Source organism: Tauraco erythrolophus, chromosome 20 (genome assembly GCF_009769465.1).
Source record: "Tauraco erythrolophus isolate bTauEry1 chromosome 20, bTauEry1.pri, whole genome shotgun sequence".
Classification (NCBI taxonomy): domain Eukaryota; kingdom Metazoa; phylum Chordata; class Aves; order Musophagiformes; family Musophagidae; genus Tauraco; species Tauraco erythrolophus.
In genome coordinates, this window is record NC_141484.1 from 10,118,403 (window position 1) to 10,143,431 (window position 25,029).

General features: G+C 47.1%; 1 protein-coding gene across 1 annotated transcript; it reads left to right on the forward strand.

The window, feature by feature from the left end:
* The first annotated feature begins 743 nt into the window (after positions 1 to 743).
* METRNL (meteorin like, glial cell differentiation regulator) lies at positions 744 to 24,788 on the forward strand. Its single transcript, XM_086624146.1, has 4 exons — positions 744 to 856; positions 6,629 to 7,017; positions 23,672 to 23,731; positions 24,472 to 24,788. Exons 1-4 carry the CDS (start codon positions 744 to 746, stop codon positions 24,786 to 24,788), a joined length of 879 nt encoding a protein of 292 aa, XP_086480272.1.
* Positions 24,789 to 25,029: the final 241 nt, after the last annotated feature.

Consider the following 25,029-nt stretch of genomic DNA (forward strand, 5'->3'; position numbering starts at 1 on the left):
TCCTGGTAAGCGGAGACACAAGAAGGTTCTGGCAAAATTATCAGCCTCCATCCCTTCAGGAGCCCTGCCCAGGTGGATGATCCTGCTGCGGGCAGAGTAAGCGGCTGCAGCGAGGTGCAGTGCTGGCACCCCGCTTTGCCCGGGAACAGGCACCCACAGCGCAGAGGGCGCAGCCCAGTGACTTTCCGGGCCAAACGAAGCCCTTTGCTCCCACCGGGCTCTCTGGGCATCGCCCCGTCCCTGCACAGCCCCGACGAGCCCGGGGCCAGCCCGGGGCCGGGGACCGGGCACCCTGCGGCGGCAGGAGGGCTCCCACCCCAGGCCAGGGCACCTGCGAGGGGGCCGGGGAGGCAGCGGCGATGCCCCGCACCGTCCTGCCCGAGCCGTGCCGTGCCGTGCTCGCGGGGCAGCGGCGCTTCCCGATCCGGCGCCGCGTTTTGCTCGCACAGAAAGTGCCGGCCCCCCCGGAGGAGGAGGAGGGGGGGAAGGAGGAGCCGGCTCTTTGCGGGCGGCGCGGGGAGGCAGGGCCGCTCCCCGCCCCTCAGCTGGGAGCCCGCAGCGAGCTGGTGCAAACTTCAGAGGCAGAGCCCGAGCGGCGCGGCGCGGAGCCGGGCATGGGGTAGCTGCTCTGCGCTGCTGCGCTCCCCGCCATGTAGGCGAGCCCCGCCGGGCGCTGCGCGCATCGCTCCGCGCCGCCTGCACCGCATTCGCACCGGGCCGGGGGGTGGCGGCGGGGGGGGACCATGCGGAGCGCCCCGGCCGCCGGGCTCCTGCCGCTGCTCCTGGGGCTGCGGCTGCTGCTGGGCGGCGGCGCCGCGGCTCAGTATTCCAGCGACCTGTGCAACTGGAAGGGGAGGTGAGGTGGGACCCCGGCCGGGCTGGGGTGTAGGGGAGGGGGTGGGGTGGAGAAGCGGGAGCTGCCACGTCCATTCCCGCCCCGTCGGGGGAAGAAGTTGGTGCCGAAAACAAAAGGGAGAGCCCTCCCGCTGCGGAGCGGCGCGGGGCGCTGCGATGCCCGGCTGGGGCTCGGGGAAGGGGGGCGGCTCTGCCTCCCCGCCCGGCGGGTCCGCCGCGGAGAGGCGCGGGGCAGCGGCCCCCGGGCTGGGGGAGGGATGGAGGGGCCAGGGTGGGCCGGGCTCCCCTCTGCCCGGCAGCGCGGCTCGGTGGGCTGGGAGGAGGAGGAGGAGGAGGAGGAGGGCGGTGCCATGTCCACCGCGGAGAAGTTTCTCCCCGCGACCATCTTCCCCTCGGCCCCCAGAGCTCCGCGGAGGCGGCAGCGCCCGGGGAATCGGCGGGGCCGGGCGGGCTCCGGCCGCGCCGCGCTCGGGGCAGCCCCGGGTATCGCCCCGGCTTCTCCCGCCGCCGCGGCCCGCCGGGACCGGCCCCGGGATGCGCTGCACCTGCGGAGCGCTCCCGCCGCAGCGAGGGAGGCCCTGCCCAGCGCTCCCGCACCGCCCCGGTGTCACTCCCAGCTCCCGGGAAGTTATCCCGCACTTCATCCTGCGGAGATGATGATGATGATAAGCCCTGGGTGCAGGAGCTGACACAGCGGCCTCGCTCCTGATTTATTCTAATTGCGCCGGTTGTGAAACCTCTCTTGTTCTCGAGTGTTTATCTCCCAAATTATCTTTCCTTTAATTGCTTGTAATAAGTTTAACGTGTGTGGTTGGGTCTGTGACCTCCTCCGCTGTCCTTAGTTTTAAAAAGCGACTCTGCTCACAAGCAAGTGTTGCTGGATCAGGCTTTTTGTCGACTGGGAGGTAATTACTTGGAGAGTAAAATAATTTTGCACAAATTGGACTTTCTTGAAAATAAAAGTTTGGCCAGCTTGTATCAGGAGGATGTTTTGGACTAGGGAGGATTCAAAGCAGGGAAACAGCTGGATTGACTTTCAACATAATAATTTCTGTTACTGCTTGAAACATGTAAATGCTTGGTATTTACTTTTTTTCTGAACTTCTTTTGATTTTTTGAATCTTGACAATTAATGCGTAGTTAATCCCAGTGAATCCATTTGAAGGCAAGCCTGTCTGATAGGGACCAAACCTGTTAGTTCTGTGGCAAACTCCTAATCGTATCCTTTTGCTTTACTGACCTCACCCCCTGCCCCCCTTCAAAGCTGTACCTGCTTTCATCCCTAAGCATCCTAGCTGCATGTACTTGCTTGGACCTTACCACATGGTACTGCAGTGTGTTTTTTACAAGACTGATGACAAACCCCTGTAATCTTGTCCTGTTTGGTTCTTATTTTTGTCCTGTTTTCTTAGAGGAAGCAGTAACCAGCCCTGTCACCTGAGCAGGGCTGGAATAAGCAATGCCTTGAGTATCAGCTAAGGGGGTGATGCTTGGGGGGGGGTGGAGGAAGTGAAATATCATTTCCTGGAACTGAGTTTGGGGTGAGCTGGTGATGCAAGCTTGGACTCACTCGCCTCTTGTTGCTCTAGTGAGCCAAAGCGGTGACAGCTCCATGATGATGCCCTCAGAAGCCCAGAGAAGGAAGAGCGGCCTTCTTGCACAAGCGGTTCAGTCTGAGCAGTTTCACTTATGTGAGGATGTCCCGGAGTCCAGGTGGACAGGAGGCTTGGGAGGGGATGAAGTAAACCAGTCTGTGTTGTCAGAAATGCTGGCAGTCCTGAGGCCATTAGATATCATCTGCTTTGTCTAAATGACTAGCAGTTAAGAAGGAAAGAAAGGTGATTTGATGTACCAGTAAATACCCTCTAATTAAGTATTTCAGTGTGGATACTAATAGCTATATGGGTCAGAAAGGACTTTTTCTGTAGAATATTATGTTTTGAAGTCATGTGATATGTTTTACCTTAACTTGGAAAAACCTGTGAACTTGGATGCTGAACTGTAATCTTTCTTTCCATGAAGACTTTCTAGGTTGTCTTATGCAAGCAGATTTGAGAGGCTAGTGATCTCCTACAATAAACCTGAAGATGCTTTCTCACCCTCATATACATGTCTATATTAAAAGCAATGACCTTAGAAGTAGGAATATTCTGGATATGAATTTTTTTTTTTCCCTGTGAGCTTGTGCAGAAGTGACCAGCTTATATCCTTGAGTAATATGAAGAGCTTCACTAGGATTCCTATAGGTATCCCTTATACTTCTAGGGAAATCTGATGCAATGCACAGCTCGACACCTGCAATTTAAATACACTCAATAGGCCATTGCAGCATCTTAATAAATACCTCGGCAGAGAGCTTCCTGGAAAGCTTTGTCCAGAAGAAAGCAGAAACATCACTATGGTGTGTGTCTGGCTATTACTCTTGTTGTAATTTCAGGTTTTTGTACTGCCAATAACCTCTCGATGCTTTGGGCAAAAGTGCTTCAGTGACATGCTGAGAACATGCTAGTCTGGTGTTTTTGACTGTAGGAGCAAGAATTCAGCACTGATGTGGCTGCTTAATGTCCTTCAATCTTGCCCCCTGCACTAGGGGATGCTCTGGGGAAGTCTCAATGCTCTCTAGCTTGTCATCCTTAATTAGATACCCTAAATTAGGAGCAAAAGTTTCCTGTGTTTGCTGAGGGGTGCTGGGAGGACATGGGTGCTTCTAGGGCTCTTCAGAGCATCTGTAACAGAATAAATAAAGTAAATAGCTAAAGTAGATAGTGTGAATGTTCCTCCCACTCTCTTTTTCTTTAAATAACACCTGTTGCATGTTGCAGCATAAGAGCTTAACTGCCTTGATTCTGTACTAGATCTTCCAGGGCAGACAGAGTGGGGTGGCTGAAAACAGAAAGGGAGAAGAGAGGAGACAAATGCAGTGATTCTGGATGTCCTCATGGATTGGTATGAGGAAGTAGTACTTGCTCTAGAAGTAAGTTCCAATAAACAGCACGCATTTGAAAGGGAGGATGGATGGCTCATCCATCACTGTAACCATGAATCAGCTGCCCTATCTCCTTGCCATATACTTAAAAAAAACAAAAAACTCAAATGAACTTGGGGGAAAAAAAAAAAAAGCTCCTGGACCTCCATTATTTTGTGGACACGGTGTGTCTGATGTCTGGCTAGTGAGAACTAAACATGACGTTAAGCAATCTCTCAATGTGGTGACATGTCATTTTGACAGAAAGCAAAGTGACAGGTTTTACTGGGTGATGGTGGTTGCTGTTAAGTAATGTGAGCATGTGTTTTGAAATCTGCTTAACTTTTGAGTCATCCTTTATTATAAGGCTTCATGCGTACAGGTACTTGTGCTTGATGTATCTGTCTAATGGCATCACTCTTGCCTGTGGGATATAATTGGCTTTCAGAAGATAATTTCAGAGTCCACCCTGTTTTTTGTTTGAACAGCCTGAACGTTTGAACAAAATGAATGTGGAGGCTTTTTTCTCTGGCAGAAATTCACTGCCTCAGTGTTGTTGGGATCACTTGCAACAGCAGTTTCACTGCATGAGTTCAGAGTTTTGCCCCTGGTATCTTCATTCTGTTTAAATGCTCAAGCTTCAGGGTGGAATTTGCCAGTATAAGTCCTGCAAAACCTTTTTGATGTCTTGAGTAGGAACAAATGATGTGTGAGGGTAGTTTTTTGCCCCTTTGCTGAGGGATAAGCTTTACGCTCTTTAATTTTACTTATTCACTGCTTGCACATAAACAGACTTCTGTGTTTTCTGTGGAGTGGCATCGTGCATGCTGTGGTGAAAAGTGATGCTGTGGACCAGATGTGAATTTAAAGTCAACTTGAAATAGCCCATTGAAAGTTAAGTTTCCTGCATGCGTTAAGTACTACTGAATTTGAGGGCAAGAGAGTAAAGGTCAAAAACTTGTCCCTCTTTTCTCCTCGTCTACGTTCTTGATGTGGCTTTCAAGATTATTCAAAAGCACATGTTTGCAGGCACTATTGTTATTAAATATGACTTTTTTTCCCTGAGCTTCCTTGTGTAACCTCTATCAAGTGGGTCACACTGACACTCACAATAATGAGTCACATCAACAGTAAATGCAAACCATATGGGGTTTCTTCTATGGCTTCTTGTTACTTTCTAAATGTTGACTTGAATTTGAACCTTGTTCAGCACCTGAATATATCTTTGGGGTGGAGAACTGTGGATTTGGAGGTTTCTGCTGAGAAACCAGAGCTTGATGTCATTACTTGCTCTATACTAAAATACGTTCTTTGCCACAGATTTCCTGTGTAACCTCAGACGAGTCACTTAATCCTTTCAAGTTTTCCCCCCCGCCCTGTCTTGGTTCATCTGCCTGCAAGTGGGAAGTTGTAAAGCTTCCCTAAAGTACTGCAAAGCAGATCCGTGAGCTGCGTTGAAGGGTCTCCTTTTGGGTGGTGCTCTACAGGCACGGAATAAAAGATGCTTATGTTTGGGAACTAGGTGTGCAAAGCGTAGGAGGAGGAACGAGCTTGGTGGTGAAGTGATTCACTCGTACTCGCATAATAGGTTTGTGACAGGACAGGGACTGGGACCGAAGGATTTTTGCCTAATGGCCCAAATACTGTGACCAATAAACCATGCTGCCCACAACTTTTTCCTTCAACTGGAGTGCCTACAGCACAGGGTGGCACATTACTGCTTTGCGTCACGCTGGGTGAAGAACCTACAGGGCTGGTCCAGCATCTATGACATGCAGCAAGGGTTGTTTAGAGCTGTCCCTGAGTTTAGGCTGTGGGCAAGCAAGTCATGAGATTTACTATTCATCCTGCCAAAGCATGGCAGTTTGCTCTCCTCTCACTGGCAGTTGGCCCTGGTATCCCCATGTTGCTCTCCTGTCCTGTCTCTGTGACCACCAGCCCTCAAAGTGGCTGTTGGGGTGTTAATTTTTTGCTGCGGTGCTGGGTAAGGACACAGGCCCTGTGCCCCAGCAATAGTAACTGGCCATGTGTTCTCTTTTGCTGAGCACCCATAGCTGTGTGTCTGCTCGTAGCCCACTGGAGCTGGGCAGTAAAATGAGATGCTTAAACCTCATACTGGGGAGAAGTGGGGGAACACGGTACATGTACCAAAGAAAGCAGCATAGTTCAATGTGTCCCCAGCTATGGCTGGGGAGCGTAGTGTCTTCCCTCCTCTCCCTACCTCCCAGTTTGGAGATTGGGGGCTTCCCAGCTGAGGCAGAGGGTATCAGTAGCACCCAGAGCGTCACTTTGCTCCAGTTCACAGGGTGAGCTTGGCATCCCTCCCAGTTTCAGATCTATTGGGAATATAGACTTGGAAGGGGAACAAAGCACTTGGAAAAAGGTGGAGTCCGATCTGCGAGGCTAGAGAATGTGCTGGTTTGAGCCACCGGGAAGGGAGTTCAAGCGTACGTGTTTTGCTTAGTATGCGCCGAGTCATTTGCCCCAGCTCAGCTGATGGGCAGTAACTGCGGCTGTAGTAATTTAATTGCTTTTGATCATGTGCTTATATCCTATTTAATTTTGATGTCAATTATTAGTGGTTTGACTTTTTCTTTTGGGAGATGATTTAAAGCTATTCTGTAATTGTAAGGTTGCAGTCTTGCAAGAGACAAACGCTTCTGACCGCTGCTGAGCTGGCTGGGCTAATGCTAAATACGGTCATAGATTTCCCGTCCTTGCTGATGTGGGTCTTTGAAGGTTTGAGTTTATGACAGTCACGTTGCTAACTCTGTCATTTCTCTAACTTTCTCTTTCTTCTTCCCCCAGTGGCTTAACTCACGAGTCTCACAAGAAGGATGTTGAACAGGTCTACCTCCGCTGTTCCGAAGGGTCGATAGAGTGGATGTATCCCACGGGAGCACTCATAGTCAACCTACGACCTAATACTTCACCTGCCTCTTACAAACATTTGACTGTTTGCATAAAGCCCTTCAAGGACTCTGCAGGAGCAAATATTTATTTGGAAAAAACTGGAGAACTGAAACTCTTGGTCCGAGATGGAGATCGCAGCCCCAGTAAAGTGTATTGCTTTGGCTATGATCAGGGGGGCCTGTTCATTGAGGCCACCCCTCAGCAGGACATTAGCAGGAAGATTACAGGCTTCCAGTACGAACTGATGAGCAAGGGGATAGCATCTGATTTGCACACAGTTTCTGGTGAGTTCTGGGATACTGGTCATATTTTCATGTACTGTATCGGATGCGTAACAGATGGCAGAGTGAGTGAGTGGGAAAGTGGTTGGGTCTGAATTTCATGTGCTTTTAAGGACATGTTTTATAAACAGGCTATTGCAGAAGAATTTATTTTTTTTTCTGGGTTGTTTTTTTGTTGTTGTTGTTGTTTTTTGGAAGCTGGTAGCAGAGGATGAATTCCAAATGATTCGTTAAGGGCTACATTGTGAGCGACTCTCCCCTTGCAGGCCTGGGGTGAATCACAGGAGCTGGCTTTGCCCAGCAGTGACTTCCGAGCCGTGCTGTAACAGTTTTCTAACTACTTTTTTACTCAGTTTTTAAGACCCCACTGCATGTTTTGAATAATAAGCATTTAAACAAGGAGGAACTCCTTTTCTATGTTTTCTTTTTTTTTTCCCCTCTGCAACTACTGCTACTTGCTGACCTAATTATTGCTTCTTTTTTAAAAAAAAAAAAAAACACAACAAACAAGGAAAATGGTGTGTTCCTTCCTCAGCTCTGCTTATTACACTCTCTTGAGCATTACTGTGCCGTGGCAGAGCTCTTCAACTCCATGACAATACTTCCACAGTGCTGGTGTTGTCTTCTCTCTCAACCATTATGAAAAGCAGGTTTTGTAAGGAGGAGTTTTACGACAAGGAAAAGATTGTACAAAGGAGGAGCGGACAAATTGAAAGAGCTTGCAAGCCTGTAAGGTCTGGTACTAAATAGCAAGCTAAATACCATTTGGGAACAGTAGCTCTAGGTGTAACCTAATTGTGCTAATCAATTAGTTTGAGAAGAAGAAAAACTAGCATTTGTGGAGGATGACAGAGGGGAAGGGAAAATTCTCTTTAGATAGGGGATATCTGGTTCATGCATCTTGTCCTTTCAGAATTGCCTCTAGCTTTTTTCCCCAAAACCAAGGAGGGGAGATTTCCAGAATAGCCTGAGGAACAGCAGATCTATTGTAGTTTGTCCCAAATGACTAGGGAGGTTTCAAGGTTTAGGTATTTTAAGTGGAGAGGCCATGGTGGCAACCAGATTTCTCTTTTGAAGTGGTAGGGAGTGGAGGCAGCCCTGCAGCGAGAGAGAAGAGTCCCCACAGCAGCTTGAGATGACTTGGCCCAGGGTAAAACCCGATGTGAAGTGAGCCTAAGACGCCCTACGTAGGCTGTCTGCATTCTGTGGTTGTGATGCCATGTGCTTTGCCTGAGATGCTACTTGATAAGTGGTGATGTGGCTAATTAAACTACAGCTCTGTCTTCTAGGCATGGCATCCCTCGTCCTTTTTTGGGAGAAGTGATTGCAGAACTTGAGTCCCATCCTCTCCCTTCCCCAACAGGACTCTGGATTTATATGTTTGTGTATTTGTACATGCTTGCCACCCTGCTAGCGTTTAGGTGTTGGCACACCAATTCAGAAGTGGCATTTCTTTTGTGTGCAGGTCTTAGTTGGACTGAGATGAAGGGTTCTTAATTCAGCAAGACGGTTGTTGGTGGAGGGCTGATGCAGTAACCCCCATAACTGATAGGTGGCGTGATGCCATTACAACAAAAACATCTATAAACACAAATATTCAAGTATTTAAGCTGCCTTCTTTACTCTTGCCGAGTATGCAACTTGTAGCTTAAAGTCAAGGGTTCTGCATTTTGAGCAGACCTCGCTTCTTCTGCGTTGCACAAGGGCTGCAAAAGAAGTAGGGTGTCTGCTGCAGAGCTGTTTTCCCAGTAAGATCATTTCTGCAAAAATGAATATGCTGTGCAGAATGTTAGCTATGTAGTAAAATTCCTTTGCAGAAGACATTAAATACATTGTTTAATCAGTTATTTGGAGAATGTTCCCAGATTCAGTGCTTCTTTCTTTCTTTGACGGGCTGTGAGGACGATGGCACAAGCAGGCTAGTGATAAGCAGGTCATTTAAACTTACCCGGAAAAGTCCTATACTCTTTTTCCCCCCCCAAAAAAAAGTTGAAATCGGTTTTGTATATAAGTAAAATAATATGCGAGAAATACTGCTAATCACTTCTGGTTTTAGTTTGCACACAGATACCGTTTCTGCCAAGCTTTGCTAAAATCAAGGGGACTCGCTGCTGACATACGGAACATCACGAGCCGGCACAAACTGCTCTGCTTTTAGAACGAAGTGCTCCTCGTTCCACATAAAATCTTGGAGATTTTTAAAGCTGATGGGAGTTTTCTTCAGAGACTTTCCGAAGTCAAACTGAGGGCTGAATCCAATTATAGCCTTCCTCTTTGATAGGCATATTAAATCACTTTTTCTGTGCCTGCTGTAACAGACACTGGTTGAATTTCAGTGCTGTCTTATAAAACAATGTGGTAGGCTCTCTGCTTCGTGCTCCAAGTGTCTCCTTTGGACAGAAGAAGCTTTTTAGTAGTTCATCAGCAGAGCCTTCTGGGCAAACTAGGGATCTCTATTGTGTTTTAAATTGTTTCTCTTGCCTTTTTTTGGATCCCCAGAATCTGGGGAGGGGTGGCGGGGGGTGAAAACGCGATGAAAATGCCATACATAACTCTTTCCACTACTCAGTCAGATGAGCACTTTTATTCTCCTATAAATATCTATATGTCTGGGGAAACTGCCAAATAGCTGCCTTGTGAGGCTTCTATAGAGCAATATATTTGGGGCTCTTTGCATATCACGAGTCTCCTTCTGTAGCTGCTTCGAGTTTGTCTGTGAAACCTCCGAATAAATGCCTTTACCGAGCTGTTCGTTTGGAGGGGAAGTTTACAATCAGTTGGCTGAAATCACTGGTGACTTTGTCGGACAGGAGGCTCGAGCCAGAGGCAAGTGCTTGACCTTAAATTTGCTGAAAACTGGATTTAAGGTTCTGCATTTCTCTCCAAGCACACGCCTGTCCCTTGGTCACAAACGTGGCTTATGGTGCTTTGGCAGTTGCACGCTGGAGAAAATGAGCCTGCTCATCTCTTGGTTGCAGTTTGAGGGAGTTCAGCAGAGCTGGCAGAACGTGTGGGGAGATGACAAAGATGTGAGATGCTGTTGCAGATGGGGGCTGAGATGTGCTGGCAGAGCTGGGCAGAGGAAGCTCACGCACTTCCTGGGCTTGCTTAACCCTGCAGCGCTTCGTCTGATGGTGAAGAACCCAAAATCACCAATATTGCTTTATTTTCTTACAGCTGCGGAGTGGGGGAGATGACTATCATAAAAGACCCAGCTGTGGGGCTCAATAATCCAGCCCCTTCCTTGTGCAATAACTACTCGCTAACAACTTCTCCCTTGACTTTGCTAAACGGTGTGTTTGTTTCCTGGTGATAATTATTGTACTCTGCCCTTGAGTTTATTCTCTCTTCCTAACCTGGCATCCCCGCTCTGATTAAAGAGTATAAGTCATCTGTTTAATACTTTAATGACCTGTTGTGTCCTCAGAGTCCTGACATTGCAGGGTGCATCAACAAATCAGCGATGCTTGGCAGGGTGCCTGTGGTTTAATTAGGAAACCTCAAGTTTTATTAGTTTGCAGTCATTCTTTCCCACTTAATCAGAGTCTAGCAAATAATTCAGTAGAAAACATACACAGGTTCTGAATTGGCCTTTCCCTTTTCTTGGAAAGGTTGAATGATGCAGTGCAGTCTTAAAATTTTAGAGATTTTGGGGGTTTAAGCTTTTTCTTGGCTCTGAGTCTGCTTTATCACATTCTCTTAAGGCTTGCCTAACTGTACCGAGTATTTGTGGTACACTGAGATGGTTTAATTCAGATTGCTGAAATTTGGTATGGGATGGGTTTCACTCTGACAGTAGCCAGCGAAAAAGAGGGGGTTTGTAGTTTCTGGGGGTTTGTAGTTCTTAAGCCCACCATTCCTGGGGGTTTGTAGTTTGTTAAACTGGGAAGAGGAGCGAAGGCAAGCACGCTACAGCACCTGTTACTGTTTTATGGGAGTGAGTTGTCCCTAGGAAGAATCACCTTGACAACTCAAGACATCCTGATGGGTGCGTTCTCCTCTGAAGAATCACCTTGACAACTCAAGACATCCTGATGGGTGCGTTCTCCTCTTGACACCCAAAGTGATGGGTGACTGAAAGTGCTTTTGATTTCAGATTAGGTTTTAGATCGGACCCCTATATAATTCCCATCCACACTGATGTTCCAGTAACTTCAGCTCACGCTTGCAGGAAGGCTCTGAAGCCTTGGTGTGTGCCCAACTGAAGAACTGAGGCACTGTGACATTTTGGCCCGAGGCCATTTGAGAAGCAGTAGAACTTGTTTAAGTTGTTGAATTCTGTTGATTCTAATCTTTTCTGCTTGTGCTGCAAGAAAACACTCTGGGTCTCTGCTATACCACCTATACTGGCAAGTAGATGAAGAGTTGTTTGGCCATATAGTTCCTAGAAATTTTCTGGAGGTGATGACCCACACAAGCTTCTCAGTGTGTGCCTGGTCTAGGTCTGCCTTACACCAGAGCAAGCTGCTTGGATTAAGTTCCTATGGAATGTGTGAAAGTCCCCTGAGAATCATTTACTTTTTAAGTTCTTCAGCTTCTGCTCAACTGGGCTGAAGCAAGACTCTGGAGATTTGACCAAACGTTTTGGAGAAGGTCAATCCTCTTCCCTCTCTCAACCTTTATTTTGTTACCTAAAGTCTTTGTTTCAAGAATGTTGCATCCAAGCTCTGGATCCAGCTTCATGTAAGCTGTGTAGTTTGCTTTTCCCATTGCGTGCTCATGAGGATGTCTCTAGTTTGGTTGTTAGAGCTCAGGAGGTAAATTGAAAGCCCTTTCATTACCCACCCGCTTTGGGGTAGTAAAGAAGTCAAACTTTAACAAAAATGTCCCTTTATCTTGATGGCATCTACCAACTTGTGGCAGGTTCTAGTAACTGTTTTATACGTTTTCATTATTAATGCTGGGTACCTGGCTCAGAATATTAATAGATAGGAGGTACAGCGCTCAAGTGGGTATCTGAAAAACAAGGAAAAACTGGATAAATCCAGTAAACTAATTAAGAACAGTATTCAGCTATTTCCTGTGTGTTGTTAATTCACTGGCCTGAGAACCAGATTGGAAATTAAGAAAACTCATAAGTATTTGGACTATGCCAGTGTTTCTACTAACAAATGGCTTTTTGAAGCACCCCTCTTAACTTTTGATCTTTAACGCAGTTTGGGTTTGGCAGAGGTGGGGCACTGATCTGCCGTATCTCTGCATGTATTCTCCCAGAGAGCTCGGAGGCTCCTAATCTCCTGCTTTCCTCTAGTTGCTCCCAAATATCCATTTTTTTTGGTCTTTCTTGGAGGCTGAGTGTGCTGCTGAGCTTTGTAGCCTGAAGCAGCAGATTCGCTGGTATATAGAATCACAGAATGGTTTCAGTTGGAAGGGACCTCAAAGATCATCTAGTTCCAACCCCCCTGCCATGGGCAGGGACACCTTCCACCACACCAGATTGCTCAAAGCCTCATCCAACCTTTTTCATTGCTGGTGAGCAGAAGCCATGGCTGCCGTGCCCGCTCTCTGCCAAGGGATTCGTGAGATGGAAATTGCAGTCCGGTCCCTGCTATGCTCATCGCCACCGTTTGCAGAAGAGGTGATGGAAAGAGGCACTTGGAACACTTAAATTGAAAGTCCCAGTGACCTTTACACTTAGCACAGGTTCTGCTTGAGTCATTGTGACCATCTGAGATCTTGGCACTGTGCTGCGTGGTGGGGTGGGACGCGCTGTGTGCTGCAGCGTTGGGAGGGACGTGTATGTTCTGGTACACCCCAGGAGATGAGGCACACGGCTTGCTGTGTCTTTTTTTCCCTTCCCAGTTTTCTGCACAGGGTAAGACTCTCACACCTCTTGGGGTTAAGCTGTGTTAATGGAAAAAAGCAAATCTGAGTGGGGTCTGGTTTGCACAGAGTAACAGAGTTGACACCGCGCTCCTCCCGGCAGGATTTGCTGGTGAAACGTGTAACGAGCAGCAAAGCCAAGCCCAGGGATCTGCTCTGTAAGGCTGAGTTCATGGTGCCTGGGTGGCATGTACGGTACGATCTCCGGTGCAGCTAAAGGTTTGCTGCTGTTTTATATGCTCCCCCCCCCCACCCCGCTCTCTAAAAGGTCAGCAGCAAGTTTTTTTAAGAGAAAACCACCAGAAAACAGCCTTAAATGCAGTTCAAAATACACTTCAATTATTGACCTTGCAAGGGACCATTCTGACACTCCTGCTTTATGGTACGTTATTTTCGAAACAGTTTTTTGTGTGCTTGCAGGAAGGTCTTCAGTAGTAACTGTCATGTCTTTTCCCGTAGTAAATGATAACACAAAACTAGGCACAAAGTAACTTTGTTACAAAAGAGTAAACAACATTCTCTAACCCTATAGGTATTTGAAAAAGCACCTTTTAAGCTACTTTTTGAGGGCATATCACTGAGCTGAGTGTCACGGGTCAATATTTAAATTGCTCAGGCTGGCTGCTGGATAACAGAGCCTGGAGCAGGATGAATTTTGAGGAGCAGGAAACCTGCTCTAATTCTTCATGTGCCTAAAGTGGTCAGATTTGCAGCGAATGATTGACTGGGGCGGGGTGGAGGGGAGAGTTTGAGAGCAAAGTTTTTGAGTTTCTTCCTGTGTGAAATGGTTTCAAAGTGCAGTTCTGCTGCTCGGGGAGCGCACACGCTCTTACATGTTCTGAAATTGAGTAAGGGGGATGTTTTTGGGGTCTGAGCCCACATAAGGTGAAAAATGTTGAACTGAGAAGTCTTCACCTAAAAAAAACCCAACCCCAACCCAAATTTGGAGGGATGCCCTAATTTAATCTCTCCTTCCCCCAAGAAAATGAGTTTGACAGCAGTCTCCTCTGGCCCTGCTTGTCCTTTGATGTTGCCAGGACAGTAGTTGGTTTTGCAGTGGGTAGAGGAGGTGACAATGGAGCTGCAATGATAAATACACAGCTGCAGGGGAGAGGGGGTAAGAAAATAGCTTATTTTTGCTAGACTGGCCACGAATGCCGTTAGCTTATTTCTCAACTCAGTGGGCAGTCAAAACCAATAAGCAGTCAGGTGTATTGTCCGGCCAGCTGGGGCTCTGCTCGGCTCTGACCTTTATGTGTTGCGGAAGATGGTCCCACAAACAGATTTGCAATCCAACGGAGTTGCTTGGCAGTCTTTAATAATGCTCTGTGCTTGCTCTGCAAAACTGTTTAGTTTGCTAATTCCTGAGTCTGTAGTCAAAGAAGGGATGGGAGGGCGGGAGAACAGCATTCCTCTTCCCACCCCCCACCTTCCCCAAGGAATAAGAAACTCACTGAAATGTGGGCCAAATTTTTCCTGTGTTAGGGCCTTGATTTGAGGGACAAGAAAATCTCTTTCACCTTATTCCGTTGTAGAAGCTGGAAAACATATACTGTGATATTGCACAGATACTTGGAAGCTCCCCTGGACCCAAAGCTGTGATGTGCTAAATCCGACCTTAGGAGGTTTAACTCTGGGTCAAAAAAGCTGCTGCCATATGATGCTCAGCTTTGATCCAGCAGGAACTTTTGCTGCTGGTTCAGATTTGTGGAAGGATTTTTTGGGGGTGGGTTGTCTGGGAACCTCCTCGGTTTTTTTTTCTGCACCACTGTGACTCCTAGGTGGGATTTGGGCCCTGACTCCTGTGACAGGCATAAACTCTGGTGTTTGCCTGCGTTCTTTCTGGATCGGAGCCCAGGAAACTTGTAGTGCTCGTTAGTGCTGGGATGTGCACAGGGAGCCTGGGCTGGCTTTCCACTGCCTTAACTCCCCCAGGACGGGTCCTGTTTGTATAGGATGCTCCTCTGCCCCAACAGAACTATTAGTAGCTTTACACCAACTTCATCTTTGTATAAGTGGATGTGAGAAATTTAAGGAGAAAAAAAAAAAGAAAATGTCTAGACTTAAGAAGTACCAGTGAATGGTCTTAATATGACAAAGCACTGTGTGCTGTTAAGTAAGAAAAGGTGTATATATCTTAAAGCTTTTCCTGTTACAAATAGAAAACCTTAAGTAAATTTTGGGGGTTAACTGAGCAATGTTATAACATTGTAGCCTTTCTACATCCCCCCTCAAGAGGAGGCTGATCAAATAAATGTGGTTTTAAAATTAAAACTGGCCTTGTTCCTTCAGAGCTCTCCCACATACCAAAAAGAGTTTGATTTCTAGAGACAGGAAGGAGAAGGACCTGCATGGATGTGAGTGCACATAGGCTTTTTTTTTTTTAAGACTCACTTAATCTTTGATCTGTCATTACCCCACTCTCAGGGTTTAACTTTAACCAGCCACTTGTTACTTAATTCTATTCCCCTGCTCCATAGGAGGCATTAATGGACCGGACCGAAGAGGAGGGTGGTGGGAAGGGAGGAGAGGCTTTGTGTTCCTGGCAGGTGTCCAGCCTGGTAGTAGGTGCTGGCTCCAGCCTCTCCCATGGCCCTGGCTGGGCAGAAGGAAGCTCTGGCACCAGCACCATGTGCCTGGGTGCGCAGCGTCCCTGGGGCATTGGAGTGAAAACCACCTGACTTCTTCATTTTCTGCCTTGCAAGCACTGCATGACATCTCAGCTGAGTGTTTTGTTAGCTATCGGAGACAAAACCAAACAAGACTTCAAAACTTTCTTTGTAATTTTATGTTTTCTTGGATCTGATCAGTGTGTGCTTTTACAAGACTTGGGAAGGACGTTTTCTTTAGAAGAAAAAAAGAAATGTTTTCTGAGTGAATTTTAGGAGAGGATGAGCCAAGCCCTAAATCTTTGTAGATTTTGAGTCAGGAGAAGTATTTGCTGAGGTCCTGTGCTGCTGGGCGGTGGATGGGCAGCGTGGAGGTGCGATGCTGCGGCTGCCTGTGCTGGCCAGCAGAGAGGTCTTGTCCCAGCCCGGAGAGAGGTCTTGTCCCAGCCCTTCCTCTGCCACAAGGTCAGAGGAGATCGGAGAAGTTCCTCAGCCATCCGGAGGCACCTCTGACTTCCAACAACTCGGCCATCCTCACGCCTGCCCAGTGCTCCCCATTCCTAATCCCCCTTGGGCAGCAGCGGTTGGTTCGAGGAAGGAGAGGGGTATTTTCTGTGAGATAAACAAATAGAGATTTTTTTTTATGGCTTTATTTTTGTGTCTTGTGCACATGCAGCAGGAGGAATTCCCAGCAGTTACCTCGCTGCCTGCTTCTCTCTTGAATTGCAGTTAGGAAGGGGGAGAGAGAAAGCCAAGAAATGGCAGATGATTACGAACACTGCGTGCGCAGAAACGGGCACCAGTACAGTTGCAGAGACGCGTCATGTTTGCCGGGCTCTCTCTTTCCCGCTGCAGTTCAGAACAAAGGAATTTAACTGAAAATTTGATCCGCTGAGTGGACAAAGGGCTTTTTTGGACACGATAGGCTGCAGGCTTGACTGTAACTGAGGATTTTTATAGTGCTGGTGATGCAACGGGTAAGTGTAGGAGCTCGGCTGGGAGCTGGCACTGATCCTGTTACCGTTACGTCGCTGCCCACCCCAGCACCGAAGTTCTGCCACGGCAGCGCGGGAGCCCGAAGCCCGGCACTGCCCTGGGATGGAGGGAGCAGCAGTGGAGGCTGAACAAGTGAAGATGTGCCTGTTGGCTGCATAGGGCAGGAGTGGAGGCAGGGAAGGAAGGGAGACGGTGTTTGGGACGGGCATTATTTTTTCCCGATGGAGCAATAAGCAGCCCGGAGGAGGTGGGACAGAAAGAAGTGTCTTGAAGATAGGACACTTCCCAGAATTTCTCCTAGGTTGATGCAACTCGTGTATGAGCCTGAAGGTAGAGTTTAATAGTGTCTAATGCTGCTTGAATAAAAACTTCTCTGTGTTTTTTTCCATTCCTTTTTTTTTTTTTTTTTTTAATTTTTAGACAAATGGCTGTTTGTGTTTCTAGCTGACCTTTCAGCTCATTTGTTAGAATGGGTGCTGCATCTTGGAACAGCAAAAAGGCATTGACTCTGCAATCCCAGAGGATCCTTACATGCTCTGTAGCTGCTGAGCCAAGTTTCGTTTTGAAAACTGTTGTAAAGGGAGCTTGCCGAGTACCAAATCTCTTCCTCACACTGTTTACAGAAATAGTCTTCTTTGGTACTTAAGGACTTTAATACCCTCTTGGAAAACATTTATGTGGAAAGATGAATTTCTGGTTTATGGACTCTTGTTTTAACATTTCTCAGAACACAAAGGTCATCACATCTCTAAGGGTGAGGTTTACAATATGCTTTTTTTGTTCTTTCTTTGCAGGAAGGAAGTGGTATTAACTCAATTCTCTTGGCACGCTCTATGCCACAGCGTACGAAAGTCTACGTTTCATTAAACTTATTTGCAGGTTTAAATTGTTCTTGGCCAGTGTCGATATTTTCCAAGTTACTTCTGGAAACCTGTGCATGTTTGCAAGTTGAACTGAAATGAGGAAATGTTAGAAATGAGCTAAGGCAAGGAGCTGGAGTTGGCGCTTTCTTTTCTGAAGCGGTAAAATCACCAGTGTCCCTGCTTCACATAAAGGAGTCAGAGGAGAATGTCCATTGTGGCAGCATGATTTTGGTCCAGCTGCTGAATCACCATCTTTTCCTGTACCAAATCTTGGCTGTGTTTTGGCTGTAGAAGAAGGGAGTCTTTGAGTTTTGTGTCTTGGGTCACAGTCCTTGTTCTGAGCTGCCTTCTCTGCTCAGCACAGGGGCTCAGATTAACTTTCTAGCAAATATGGGGATGAATTCTTCTGCCTTCAGAAGAGCATTAAACTCTCTCAGTACGTTATTCATAGCATTAGCCTTCAGTTCATCAAAGCAGCACAATCTGTTCAGATGCCATGTCCGAGGCTTATTGACCCAATGGGCTGGGAATAGCGTAAGTCCAACTCTCGTGTTTGCTCCCTGACTTGGCGTTTTCCTGCTGACGTGCTGAAAAAAGTGCAGTGCTTGCAGAAAGCCGTGTAATTCTATCCCATCCAAAGACAGAAGAACCTTGTAAAACAAAAGAGTGATGAGAGAGCTCCTCTGTGTGTTGTGATGGGTGTCAGTAACTTCCCGCCCAGCTGCAGAGATGCTCCTTGTTGTCTGGCCACATGTTCCCTCTCTGCCTGGCTGCAGGTATTGTGTTAAATGCAGGTGGGCTGGATGCAGCTCTGCTGGCCCGAGCTCCCAGCCAGCACGTTCCTTTTACATTTGAGATGCACTGACATGCAGATGCGTTGACGTAGTTTAGATGGTGTTTCGGTGTGGGGGTTGAGTGTTTTGAGGTTGAATGTTATTTTGACTTGCTCAGGAAGAGCTTTCTGAGGGGGTGAGGAAAGTTGAAGAAACCTATATATATATATCTAGAAAGGAGATGACTAGTCAAAGCCTGGTAAACCAGAGTGGTTGTCAAATTCTTGTCCACCGCCACTGCAAAGCATCAGGTCTTTTTGTTTGGGATATGAGCTGAGAGGGGTGTTTTTCATGGCCGAAGTGTTGCCTCTTCAGAGAGGAAGCCTAGGCAAACTGAGGAAGAAATAATTACCAAGATTTATTCTACTTTTTAATTAGTTAAAGCAAGATCAGGGCAAGATTTTTTTTTTTCCTTGTTTATATGATGTTTGCCCTTAAACTCTTGTCTCCCAGTTAAATCACTGATCCAGTAATCAGTTGAGGCATAGTCATTTCTGCTTAGGACTCAGAGAAATGACTGAGAAATGCGCCATCATTGGAGAAACCACATCTCTATTTTTACAATCTGCTCTCGGAAGTCTGTACTCCGTGTTTCCAGGAAGGAGACTCATCCTATGATGCCCTTTCCAGTATGGTTGCAATTACAGAGCTGCCAGCAAGAATTTGAAGGGTGTGGGTGGCTTTTTTTTGTTGTTGTTGTTCCATATGAACCAACGCTGATGTCAGGCTGAGAACTTTCATCCAGGAGACGGGTCTGCTGTGGCCCCACACTGGTACGGCTGGAGGTGCTGCAGTCGCGGCTGGCTTAGCTTGAGTCAACCTGGGCTGCGACAAGACTCATTGGAATGTCTTCTGCTTAGTGTGCGAGAGAAAAGACTGCTTGTTTTAACTGAAAGATTTAAACCTGGACCTAACAGAAAATAATACTCTAACCCTGCCTGGGCCTCCTCGGTAGCTTTTGATACTCAAAAGGTCTAATTGCTCTTCAAAGGATTGTTCAGAAATACTAACGTGTGGGTGATGTATGCCACGGAAACTGGAAGTGCAGATAAACCAGCTCTCTGTTTCCCTCCCCCACCATCCACACCTCTACCACATTGCACGCGTGTACAAGCTTCTCAATAAAACCAAAGGGTTTTCCTCGGTAAAGCGGTTTTGTGCAATTACTTTGTGTTAAACATTTTCACTTCTGCTTAAAGGGTGTCTCTTCCTGCGCGTGCTGCTGGAGCAGCAGTATACGTTCAGCAGAGCCTACCCAGAGACGTAGGGTAGATGGAGAAGGTCTTTTGGGCTCAGGAAGTGGAGCTCTGGAATGGTGTGGAGAGACCTGCAGCCTGGTGCGTCTAGTCTTCTTGAGAGCCGTGAGGTTGGCGAGCATGTTGAGAAAATTCGGGACAGACACAGGAGACTTCTTACTTATGGGTTGGAAGCTGATTTTGGGGTAAGGTAAGGTCAGTTGGACCCATGGTTGGCTGTTGAAACACCAATGTTTCAAAAGAAGATTGAGCCCGTTCATGTGGTTTCTGTGACGCCTGCAGCCAGAGCCAACACGTCTCACTTTGAATGTGTCCTGCAGGGAGCTGTCATCCTAAACCATGGCGATGGCCCCTCAAATGACCCCCATCTCCTATTTTCTGAGGATAGAAGAGTCATGTGCCAGTGTCACAAACCAAAGGAGGAAGGACTGGAGTTGTTTGTGTGTGCTGAGGGAGGATGGCAACACCTACTCACCGCTCTCGAGGCAGAGGAGACTCGTGCTAAATTGCAGCACTAAAGGTGCACTTGAGTCCATCCCCAATATTGGAGGAAATCCCTTCTAGACAGCTCAATTCCCTGGTGCAGGCTGAGCTGGGGACCTTCTGGAGCTCATAGCATCTCCTCAGGGCACATCCCTCTCTCTTCCAGAGCGTTTCTGCCTCCCTGCGGAGAGGTCCAGCAGTGTGCTTGACAAAGCTGTTGGCCAACAAGTGCGGTCTATTGTTAGTATCGCCACGTCCTCCTCGGTAACATCAGGTTCAGAGGGCAAATCGCTCAAAGCAGCTGGGACATGACTGCTGGCTTGTGAGGAATGATGTAATTACATCTCCCTCGGTGGGGAGGTGAATAGAGAGGCCTTTGGAGGCACTGGACTGGGGGGGTGGAGGGAGAGGGCTGCCTCAGGTTACTTCAGGTCAGGATACTGTCAAAATCCATCAAAGACATTCCCAGGAGAGTCGGCAGCCGACGTGCACAATGCAGGCTTTATGCCACCGGCGGTGGAGTTGAGTTATAGGCATCTGGGCTTTAGAGGGCTTCAATAAAACGTTGCTTTTCTCTCTTTTTTTTTTTTTTTTTCCCCACCCTTCCCCTGCTGCTGTATGAATTAAGGCTCTTTGGCTTATCGAGTTGTCGTGGTTTAAAGGAATTAGAGCAGCTGACGTTGATATTGTTGTTGTTGCAAGTTCATAGACTTGCTCTTGGACGCGAGAACCTGGGCAGCCCTCGAGACATCCCCAGGGAGTCGGGCATCCGGCAAACACAGCCCTCTTGTTTAGTTTCCCCGGAATATGAACATCTTCGCCTGCTGTGCATGGGTGAAGTGCTTTTTTGAGTCATAAGGACGCTTCCAGTCTTCGCCCGAGGTGTGCGTGTCGTTCTGACCTACGGATGGAGGAGAACGCCTGCCGCCCGATCCCGGAGCGAGCGAGTGCTGAACCGCAGCTAAAATCACTGACTTGCTGCATAAACACACGGATTCATTAGTGGCTGTGATTCAAAAGAAAGTGTAGGCATTGCCTCCTCCTAAGGATTTTGTTTCTTTTATGAGACCGTATAGGAACGAAGCTTTGGTTGTAGCGAGGGAACGTTATTTGCTTTTTAATGGTCCATTTACCTCGGCAGTAATCCTTCATGACTCGCTTTCCATCTGTGCTTGCATACCTTGTTTTTGCCACTTGCAAGATATATTTGATACTCTGTGAATGCAGATGTGGGAGTTGTTCCACAGAAGAGGATTTCTGTTCTGCATGTGTCTGGCATTGCAGGGATGGGTGGTGGTAAATGGTTGTTAAATACGCTTGCATGCCACCAAACTGCTGTGAGTCAGCACGGATCTGAAGTCTGGTTTTAAGTGATGATCTAGTGTGAGCAATGCTGAGCACTTTTAATTTCCTTTTGCATTTAAAAAGGGTGCAGGATTTTGCCTAGAGTTGGCAATTAAAATGATTTGGTTCCTCGTTTAAAATGATTTGGTTCCTCATATACGTGGAGATTTGTTCGTTTGATTTATTGTAGTGTCAGTCTATTTAAATGGAAGGAACCACTTTTAAAGTATTTTGTTTTTCATCTTTAATGCTGTGTTGCACTCCTTTTGAGAACAAAAATGGCTTAGTCATTTCGTTTTTTTCAATTTTCTGATGGGGTTGGATGAACTACAGAGATGTCTGGTCTAAACCAAGACTGTTTTCACTCAGACTTAAAAAGAACGAGATGCCTTTTTATTATTAGATCTTTGCAGAACAAAATATCTGAAATCCAGTGTCTGAAATCCAACTGTGGATTTTGAGGATGTCCATCAGCTGGGCTTTGTTTTAGAATGTCTGTCCGTGTTAAAATGCTGTCAGATTCGCCCAGGTTTGCAGGTTCCCTCCATTTGGTTGATCTAAATCAGGTCCTGATTTGGGCAGAGGGAGGCTGGGGAGCACGAATTTGGTAGGTGCCACGAATGAAACAACTCCGTAGTAGGATGTTATGTGACTAATATAATTTTCTCTGTCAGATGAAACTTGGATGTTTGGTCCAGCCCCTAATCAAAATCTTCTTGAGTCTAAAAATTATAATATCTTTAGACTGAATTTATTATAGTACACCAATTATGTCCAGGCTTTGTCTGGCTCTGTATTTCCCATGATATTAAACAGTTTCTAAACTTTTCCAAAAAAGAGAGCTTAACATATGTGTGTGGAGGGAAAGAAGGGTGGTAAAGGCTGACTTGTTTCTAAAGGCCCTGGAGGCATCCAGGCTCCACTAAATAGAAATGCTCAATTGATGCAGATGCTTCAACAAAACTATTTTGCCTATTTCTTGTCTCTTCTTTTGGAGCTTTTTAACCTTCTTGAATTATTCTTTCAAATATCCCTGCCCAGAAATGTGCATTTTACGTTCTCTTTAATCCTATTAAACAGCGTGTTACACTGCGTATTAATCATCTGACTGGAGCAAATCTGGTGGATTTGGTTCAATAATCCTTCTTTCTGGATCACTGCCTTTCTGGGACCTTGGAAAAAATAAGAGATTTGCCGTGTCTTACGTTAAAGAATGGCTTGTGCCATGGAACAGAGGAGGGCTAATAGCTGAGCATCATGGGCATCAGCTCAGTGTTTAGACTAGTTTAAATCTGCTTCTTAGTGCAATGGATAAACTTCTCCGGGAAGCAGGTGGGGGTGAGAGGAAGGGTGTGACTATTTGGGAATCTCGTCACTAAGTGTTTTCAGATGTTGAGGTTCAAAAACTACATTTTTGGGGGATGGGGAAGAGTGGGTAGCTTCAGCTTGGGGCTTGATTGTGGACTGCATGATGAAATAAGCTGTAGCTCCAACGCTTGGCTGCCTCTCCGGCCGGAGCCTCGTAGTCTCTGCCCGCACTGATCCGGGCAGAGCAGCGCTCCTGATGGGTTTTCATCTTTCTGCTGATGTGTGAGTGCCTCTTCAGGATGACATCGAGTGAAAGACGTGGGCTCTGATCCTTGGGCCGCCAGCGGACAGACTTAATTAGCATCGCTGGGCAGGGCAGACCCTCGGACTAAGCAAATTCCTCAACTCAACAGGGTATTATAGAAACATCTGTACTGCAAGGACAGTACCTTCTCCTTAGAAAGAGCTGGCTGAGTACAAAGAGGAGCCACATTTTTGCATTGATTAGATTATTGCAGATATCCAAATGTTTCCAGCAGTACAGGAAATGGTCTTTGTGCTGCTTGAGCTCTAACAGATACAGGCTCGAGTTTCCGCTTTGCCTCGACGCCCTCCAACACATGTGCTGTTTTTTTTTTTTTTCCTCCCCTCTTTGCCTCCCCCATTCTGTAACCTCCTGCATCTTTGATGTGGTGATAGACTGGATGGCTTGTGAAATAGCCCAACAAGGCTTGACAGAAATTGTAAGAAAGAAGCTTTGCCATCAGAGTTTAAAAGGCACATGATCTTCAAAGCCTTTTCGAGAGCTTTGAATTTACAGCAGAGCACGCTGCAAAGGCACCCGGTATCAAAACATATTTTGCATGAGCACAGCGACTGTGTGCGGTATTTGCTAGATAATATATCCCAGCAGGAGCGTTAGAGAGATCCATATTCCTACTTAAGTACAAAAATCTCACGGGAGCTAGGGTTGGCCTCCGTTTCTTGTAGCGTTATTGATGCCTGACAAGTCTTTGGACCAGTTCTCCCTGTATCGTGTGTGTAAGTGTATGTGTGTGTCCCCTGTTTTTGGTTAATTTAAATACTGGTTTATTTATTTACTATCATCTAGTCCTTTGCTAATTCTGACCCTATCTCTCCAGCTTCCTGCCGACCATGCAGTGACACAGAGGTCCTCTTGGCTGTCTGCACTAGTGATTTTGGTGAGTTGTTGCTTCTCCCCTCCCTTCTCCCCTCGCTTGAAGGTGGCTCGCTTGAAGGTGACATCCCTGAACACGGATGGACACCTGCTTATGCTTGGCAACTTCCACCAGCAGTAAATGGTGGTCTAAAGGCACTGTGTGCATGGGAGAGGGAGGAGGACGTGGTGCGAAGGACCTCAAAACCGTGTGCCCAGCTGGCACGTCGCCAGGGTGGACAGAGAATGACCCAGCAACCACAATGGAAGCAGAAGTTCAAAGACTTGAGTGCCTCTAGGAGAGGCCTTTACTTGCTGCCCTAAAATGGACTGTTGACGAGAGACCCAAAGTTTCAATAATTCTCCACACTTCCCTTTCTAAAGAGGAAATTAATAATAGCTGGTATCTGTAATGGCTGAAGAGCAGAAAGTACGTTGTCAGGGAGCACTAAGCATGTATCTTGCTGTTAGAACTCTTTATCATGACTGACGCTATTTTTCTGATGTAATTATTTTGGGGTCTAAATGTAGTACGTGGGTTCCCTTTGCTGAACTGCTTACAAATATAAACTGTAACAAATACAAAGATATGCTGGAGGTTACTGATATAAAATTAACTCTAAAAATAACAAAGGACCGAAACCGGGGCTGCTGTAGTGAAATCAGTTCCCCTTGAACTGCCTGGTTGCATGGGGCTGAGCTTGGACCTGGTTCTTCTGGAGGTGCTTTGGGTAACTCTTCCTTACGTCCTTTTTCTGTTTCCAGTGATCAGAGGCTCCATTCAAGACGTCACCAACGAGGCAGAAGAGCAAGAATCCATAATTCACGTTGGTGTCAACAAACTGTACAGGCAGAAGAGCAAAGTCTTTCAGCTCACCGGGGAGAGCGGGAACTGGCGAGGACAAATAAAGACCCTGCTTGAGTGCGGGGTGAAACCAGGAGATGGAGACTTCCTTTTCACGGGACGCATGCACTTTGGGGAGGCCAGGTTAGGCTGTGCCCCTCGTTTTAAAGACTTCCAAAGGATGTACAAAGAGGCAAAAGACAAAGGGCTAAACCCATGTGAAATTGGCCCAGATTGAAATCCCCTGTTTGGCTGAAGATCGCTTCTAGCGTTTGGCCGGGAATATTGCCTGGCCGCGGTGAAAACTGAACGGAAACGGTAACTGAGGGCACGGACAGATGTGGAGCGCAGGCTGCGGCCCCGCGGGACACGTCTGCAGCCCGCGTCGCTGATAGGCTCATGGAAGCTACAGAGGTACGAGCTCAGAAGGCTGCCAAGCGAGCAAGGCTGGATTTTTAACCAATCTTGTCCTTACGAAT